General features: G+C 55.1%; 1 gene segment (V, D, J or C); it reads left to right on the top strand.

Moving 5' to 3' along the window:
• Positions 1-1,597: 1,597 nt before the first annotated feature.
• LOC129813285 (T-cell receptor beta-2 chain C region-like) overlaps positions 1,598-7,315 on the top strand; it is a gene marked incomplete at its 5' end in the record, with an annotated part of 43,533 nt that continues 37,815 nt past the window's right edge. Inside the window, 3 exon segments of the C gene segment in view lie at positions 1,598-1,756; positions 6,824-6,928; positions 7,053-7,105. Of these exon segments, the coding sequence occupies positions 1,598-1,756; positions 6,824-6,928; positions 7,053-7,105 (317 nt within the window).

Here is a 7,315-nt window from a genome sequence, read left to right as displayed (position 1 = left end):
CACACACACACACACACACACACACACGCGCACAGGAAATCCAACGCAGGCTGCCGCTCCGGCTTTTCCTTCTGTCTTATATGACATCTGGTGGTTAACTTTAGAGAGTTTGCGTTAAGGCGTCTGCATATTTCAGTTCGGAAGAGTTTGTGCATATATTATGAAGACATTTTGTGATGTTTTTGTTCATTTTATTTTCGGCTGATTGGGCACATAAAATGTCAGTAGCTGAAGTCTATGCTCTTTCTTCAGTGATTGGTCAGTAGACAGTAGAGATTCTTCATCAAAGATTTTGTTTTCAGCGAGAGATGACTCATTTTAATTTAGAAATACAGCACCACACATCTTAGTTAAATGTAAAATTGCGAGACAAAAATCTCCTCTGTAAAAATGTAAAAATGAATGACAGATGTATTGAGTTGTCTTAGATTAATTCGGACTATTTTGAGGAAGTGTATACTGGCTACGGCGTATCAAGATGGACAAACAGTGCTATTTGTCACTTTTATCTTGTTTCTCAAGCGAAGGTCTTCACAGAGTATGCGAGCACACTAGGGGCCAGCCAAACTGAAGCATGCTGACATCATTAGTGACCTTGGGGGAGGGGCTTCAGCGACCTTGGGGGAGGGGTTTCAGTGACCCTGGGGAGGGGTTTCAGTGATCCTGGGGAGGGGTTTCAGTGATCCTGGGGAGGGGTTTCAGTGATCCTGGGGAGGGGTTTCAGTGACCCAAGGGGAGGGGTTTCAGTGACCCAGGGGGAGGGGTTTCAGTGACCCAGGGGGATGGGCTTCAGTGACCCAGGGGGAGGGGTTTCAGTGCCCCAGGGGGAGGGGCTTCAGTGACCTTGGGGGAGGGGCTTCAGTGACCGAGGGGGAGGGGCTTCAGCGACCTTGGTGGAGGGGCTTCAGTGACCCAAGGGGAGGGGTTTCAGTGACCCAGGGGGAGGGGCTTCAGCGACCTTGGGGGAGGGGCATCAGTGACGCTGGGGGAGAGGCCTCAGTGAACCTGGGGGAGGGGCCTCAGTGACCCTGGGGAGGGGCATCGTGACGCTGGGGGAGGGGCCTCCGTGATCCTAGGGGAGGGGCCTCAGTGAGAGCCGTACAGTGTGTACAATGAGGTTGAATGTCATTCACAGAGATGATGAGTGACATGATGCATCCTATAGTCCTCCTGAGTTGGCTGTTTCTCCTGTCCCCAAGTGAGTGTCTGAGGTTTGCTTTGTAGTAATTAGAGTTGTACCAGTTAATAGACAAAGTGATGGCTTGTCTCTCTTCTTCCTCCTCTCTTCTCATCTCTTCCTCTCCCCTGATCCTCTCCCCTGCCCTCCTCTGCCCTCCTCTCCTCTCCTCTCTTCTCCCCTGATCCTCTCCCCTGCCCTCCCCTGCCCTCCTCTCCTCTCCTCTCTTCTCCTCTCTTCCTCTCCTCTCCCCTTACCTCCTCTCCTCTCCTCTCTTCCTCTCCTCTCCCCTGCCCTCCCCTGCCCTCCTCTCCTCTCCTCTCTTCTCCTCTCTTCCTCTCCTCGCCCCTTACCTCCTCTCCTCTCCTCTCTTCCTCTCCTCTCCCCTGAATCTCTCCCCTGCCCTCCTCTCTTCTCTTCTCTACAGGTCAGTGTGGAGCAGCAGGCCCCATAGTGCTTCAACCCAGACAGCTCCTCACCCTTCCTGGTAACACCACCACCTCCAGTCCAGTCACCCTGCAGTGCTCCCTGGGTCCAGGCTTCAGCATGCCCAGCTATACCATGATGTGGTACCGACAGGTCAGAGAAGTCACCAGGGTATTATACATGTCAGTACTGATAGGTCAGAGAAGTCACCAGGGTATGATGCATGTCCGTACTGATAGGTCAGAGAAGTCACCAGGGTATTATGCATGTCCGTACTGATAGGTCAGAGAAGTCACCAGGGTATTATACATGTCAGTACTGATAGGTCAGAGAAGTCACCAGGGTATTATGCATGTCAGTACTGATAGGTCAGAGTAGTCACCATGGTATTATACATGTCGGTACTGATAGGTCAGAGACGTCACCATGGTATTATGCATGTCCGTACTCTCCTCTGTTGTCGGATCAGTGTTGGGGAGCAGTGAACTGCATTTACTTCAACTAGTCATTTAATTACATTTTGCAGTAGATTGGTGGTAGTTGAACTAAATTAAAATCTTGGTAGTGTTTCTGGTGGTTAATTACTGTTTTACCATGTAGCGGTGTAGCTAACTACTGGAACTACACACTACTGTTTTACCATGTAGCGGTGTAGCTAACTACTGGAACTACACACTACTGTTTTACCATGTAGCGGTGTAGCTAACTACTGGAACTACACACTACTGTTTTACCATGTAGCGGTGTAGCTAACTACTGGAACTACACACTACTGTGTTACCATGTAGCGGTGTAGCTAACTACTGGAACTACACACTACTGTGTTACCATGTAGCGGTGTAGCTAACTACTGGAACTACACACTACTGTTTTACCATGTAGCGGTGTAGCTAACTACTGGAACTACACACTACTGTTTAACCATGTAGCGGTGTAGCTAACTACTGGAACTACACACTACTGTGTTACCATGTAGCGGTGTAGCTAACTAATGGAACTAAACACTACTGTTTTACCATGTAGCGGTGTAGCTAACTATTGGAAATACACACTACTGTTTTACCATGTAGCGGTGTAGCTAACTACTGGAACTACACACTACTGTTTTACCATGTACGGAACTACACTTTTGGAAATACACACTACTTATTTTTTGAAGAAGTAGGCAAGAACCTGCCTAATTGATCAGACCGGCCTAATTCATCAGACCGGCCTAATTGATCAGACCTGCCTAATTGATCAGACCGGCCTAATTGATCAGACCTGCCTAATTGATCAGACCGGCCTAATTGATCAGACCGGCCTAATTGATCAGACCGGCCTAATTGATCAGACCTGCCTAATTCATCAGACCGGCCTAATTCATCAGACCTGCCTAATTCATCAGACCGGCCTAATTGATCAGACCTGCCTAATTCATCAGACCGGCCTAATTCATCAGACCTGCCTAATTCATCAGACCGGCCTAATTGATCAGACCTGCCTAATTCATCAGACCGGCCTAATTCATCAGACCTGCCTAATTCATCAGACCGGCCTAATTGATCAGACCTGCCTAATTCATCAGACCTGCCTGATTGATCAGACCTGCCTGATTCTCACTTTTTGTGTTCAATTACACATTCTGTTAACATCTGACTCCAGAGTGATCTCTTCTGGCAATTTGTAGTCTATTAAAAAAAAGTATCACACTGCTTGTGATATTGAATGTTTGGAAAGTAATTAAATCAAATCAAATGTATTTATAAAGCCCTTCGTACATCAGCTGATATCTCAAAGTGCTGTACAGAAACCCAGCCTAAAACCCCAAACAGCAAGTAATGCAGGTGTAGAAGCACAGTGGCTAGGAAAAACTCCCTAGAAAGGCCAGCAGATTGGTAGGTGGGGTGGCGTGGCCAGCAGGTTGGTAGGTGAGGTGGGGTGGCCAGCAGGTTGGTAGGTGAGGTGGAGTGGCCATCAGGTTGGTAGGTGAGGAGGGGTGGCCAGCAGGTTGGTAGGTAAAGTGGGGTGGCCAGCAGGTTGGTAGGTGAGGTGGAGTGGCCAGCAGGTTGGTAGGTGAGGTGGGCTGGCCAGTAGGTTGGTAGGTGAGGTGGGGTGGCGTGGCCAGCAGGTTGGTAGGTGAGGTGGAGTGGCCATCAGGTTAGTAGGTGAGGTGGAGTGGCCATCAGGTTGGTAGGTGAGGTGGAGTGGCCAGCAGGTTGATAGGTGAGGTGGGGTGGCCAGCAGGTTGATAGGTGAGGTGGGGTGGCCAGCAGGTTGGCAGATGGGGTGGGGTGGCCAGCAGGTTGGTAGGTGGGGTAGGGTGGCCAGCAGGCTGGTAGGTGAGGTGGGGTGGCCAGCAGGTTGGTAGGTGAGGTGGGGTGGCCAGCAGGTTGGTAGGTGAGGTGGGGTGGCCAGCAGGTTGGTAGGTGAGGTGGGGTGGGGTGGGGTGGAGTGGCCAGCAGGTTGGTAGGTGAGGTGAGGTGGGGTGGGGTGGAGTGGCCAGCAGTTTGGTTGGTGAGGTGAGGTGAGGTGGGGTGGAGTGGCCAGCAGGTTGGTAGGTGAGGTGGGGTGGGGTGGGGTGAGGTGGGGTGGAGTGGAGTGGCCAGTAGGTTGGTAGGTGAGGTGGGATGGCCAGCAGGTTGGTAGGTGAGGTGGGGTGGCCAGTAGGTTGGTAGGTGAGGTGGGGTGGCGTGGCCAGCAGGTTGGTAGGTGAGGTGGGGTGGGGTGGGGTGAGGTGGGGTGGCGTGGCCAGCAGGTTGGCAGGTGGGGTGGGGTGGCCAGCAGGTTCGTAGGTGAGGTGGGGTGGGGTGGGGTGAGGTGGGGTGGCGTGGCCAGCAGGTTGGCAGATGGGGTGGGGTGGCCAGCAGGCTGGTAGGTGAGGTGGGGTGGCCAGCAGGTTGGTAGGTGAGGTGGGGTGGCCAGCAGGTTGGTAGGTGAGGTGGGGTGGAGTGGCCAGCAGGTTGGTAGGTGAGGTGGGGTGGCCAGCAGGTTGGTAGGTGAGGTGGGGTGGAGTGGCCAGCAGGTCGATAGGTGAGGTGGGGTGGAGTGGCCAGCAGGTTGATAGGTGAGGTGGGGTGGCCAGCAGGTTGGTAGGTGAGGTGGGGTGGCCAGTAGGTTGGTAGGTGAGGTGGGGTGGCGTGGCCAGCAGGTTGGTAGGTGAGGTGGAGTGGCCATCAGGTTAGTAGGTGAGGTGGAGTGGCCATCAGGTTGGTAGGTGAGGTGGAGTGGCCAGCAGGTTGATAGGTGAGGTGGGGTGGCCAGCAGGTTGATAGGTGAGGTGGGGTGGCCAGCAGGTTGATAGGTGAGGTGGGGTAGCCAGCAGGTTAATAGGTGAGGTGGGGTGGCGTGGCCAGCAGGTTGGTAGGTGAGGTGGAGTGGCCAGCAGGTTGGTAGGTGAGGTGGAGTGGCCAGCAGGTTGATAGGTGAGGTGGAGTGGCCATCAGGTTGGTAGGTGAGGTGGAGTGGCCAGCAGGTTGATAGGTGAGGTGGGGTGGCCAGTAGGTTGGTAGGTGAGGTGGGGTGGCCAGCAGGTTGGTAGGTGAGGTGGGGTGGGGTGGCCAGCAGGTTGGTAGGTGAGGTGGGGTGGCCAGCAGGTTGATAGGTGAGGTGGGGTGGCCAGCAGGTTGGTAGGTGAGGTGGGGTGGCCAGCAGGTTGGTAGGTAAGGTGGGGTGGCCAGCAGGTTGGTAGGTGAGGTGGAGTGGCCAGCAGGTTGGTAGGTGAGGTGGGGGGAGTGGCCAGCAGGTTGGTAGGTGAGGTGGGGTGGGGTGGCCAGCAGGTTGGTAGGTGAGGTGGGGTGGCGTGGCCAGCAGGTTGGTAGGTTGGGTGGTGTGGCCAGCAGGTTGGTAGGTGAGGTGGGGTGGCGTGGCCAGCAGGCTGGTAGGTTGGGTGGAGTGGCCAGCAGGTTGGTAGGTTGGGTGGAGTGGCCAGCAGGTTGGTAGGTGAGGTGGGGTGGCGTGGCCAGCAGGTTGGTAGGTGGGGTGGGGGGGAGTGGCCAGCAGGTTGGTAGGTGGGCTGGCCAGCAGATTTGTAGGTGGGGTGGCCAGCAGATTTGTAGGTGGGGTGGCCAGCAGATTTGTAGGTGGGGTGGCCAACAGGTTGGTAGGTGAGGTGGGGTGGAGTGGCCAGCAGGTTGATAGGTGAGGTGGGGTGGCCAGCAGGTTGGTAGGTGAGGTGGGGTGGCCAGTAGGTTGGTAGGTGAGGTGGGGTGGCGTGGCCAGCAGGTTGGTAGGTGAGGTGGAGTGGCCATCAGGTTAGTAGGTGAGGTGGAGTGGCCATCAGGTTGGTAGGTGAGGTGGAGTGGCCAGCAGGTTGATAGGTGAGGTGGGGTGGCCAGCAGGTTGATAGGTGAGGTGGGGTGGCCAGCAGGTTGATAGGTGAGGTGGGGTAGCCAGCAGGTTGATAGGTGAGGTGGGGTGGCGTGGCCAGCAGGTTGGTAGGTGAGGTGGAGTGGCCAGCAGGTTGGTAGGTGAGGTGGAGTGGCCAGCAGGTTGATAGGTGAGGTGGAGTGGCCATCAGGTTGGTAGGTGAGGTGGAGTGGCCAGCAGGTTGATAGGTGAGGTGGGGTGGCCAGTAGGTTGGTAGGTGAGGTGGGGTGGCCAGCAGGTTGGTAGGTGAGGTGGGGTGGGGTGGCCAGCAGGTTGGTAGGTGAGGTGGGGTGGCCAGCAGGTTGATAGGTGAGGTGGGGTGGCCAGCAGGTTGGTAGGTGAGGTGGGGTGGCCAGCAGGTTGGTAGGTAAGGTGGGGTGGCCAGCAGGTTGGTAGGTGAGGTGGAGTGGCCAGCAGGTTGGTAGGTGAGGTGGGGGGAGTGGCCAGCAGGTTGGTAGGTGAGGTGGGGTGGGGTGGCCAGCAGGTTGGTAGGTGAGGTGGGGTGGCGTGGCCAGCAGGTTGGTAGGTTGGGTGGTGTGGCCAGCAGGTTGGTAGGTGAGGTGGGGTGGCGTGGCCAGCAGGCTGGTAGGTTGGGTGGAGTGGCCAGCAGGTTGGTAGGTTGGGTGGAGTGGCCAGCAGGTTGGTAGGTGAGGTGGGGTGGCGTGGCCAGCAGGTTGGTAGGTGGGGTGGGGGGGAGTGGCCAGCAGGTTGGTAGGTGGGCTGGCCAGCAGATTTGTAGGTGGGGTGGCCAGCAGATTTGTAGGTGGGGTGGCCAGCAGATTTGTAGGTGGGGTGGCCAACAGGTTGGTAGGTGAGGTGGGGTGTCCAGCAGGTTAGAAGGTGTGGTAACATAACATGCTTTGGTACCAACAGGTCCGCTATGGAGGCCCAGTGGAGTTCCTCATTAAGGAGTACGAGAAAACCCTGGGGCGATACAAAGAGGACCTGGACACATCGGGGAACAGGTTCATCCTGCAGGTGATGGAGAGCATCTGAGCCGGGTTCCTCTTGACGTTTCTTCTCTTTGGGTCTTTGGCTGAGTTTATTTTACAAGCACCGTGCCGAAAAAGGCCTTTTTCTAAATGTGCCTGATTGATTGCAGATCTCTGAGCTGGTTGTGGAGGACAGTGGTGTCTACTACTGCGCTGCTAGTCACAGTGAAACAACAGCCTGAAGAGCAGTACAAATACAACACTCCTCTGTTACTATACGTGACGTGGGCTGAGTCCCAAACAGCACCCTATATAGTGCACTACATTTGATCAGGGTCCTATGGGCTCTGGTCTAAAGTAGTGCACTATATAGGGAATAGGGTGCTGTTTTGGGATTCAAGCCTAGTCTCTCTCTGTCTGTCTGTCTCTGTCT

This window comes from Salvelinus fontinalis, chromosome 16, assembly GCF_029448725.1.
Source record: "Salvelinus fontinalis isolate EN_2023a chromosome 16, ASM2944872v1, whole genome shotgun sequence".
NCBI lineage: Eukaryota > Metazoa > Chordata > Actinopteri > Salmoniformes > Salmonidae > Salvelinus > Salvelinus fontinalis.
This window is presented reverse-complemented; position numbering and strand designations above follow the sequence as displayed.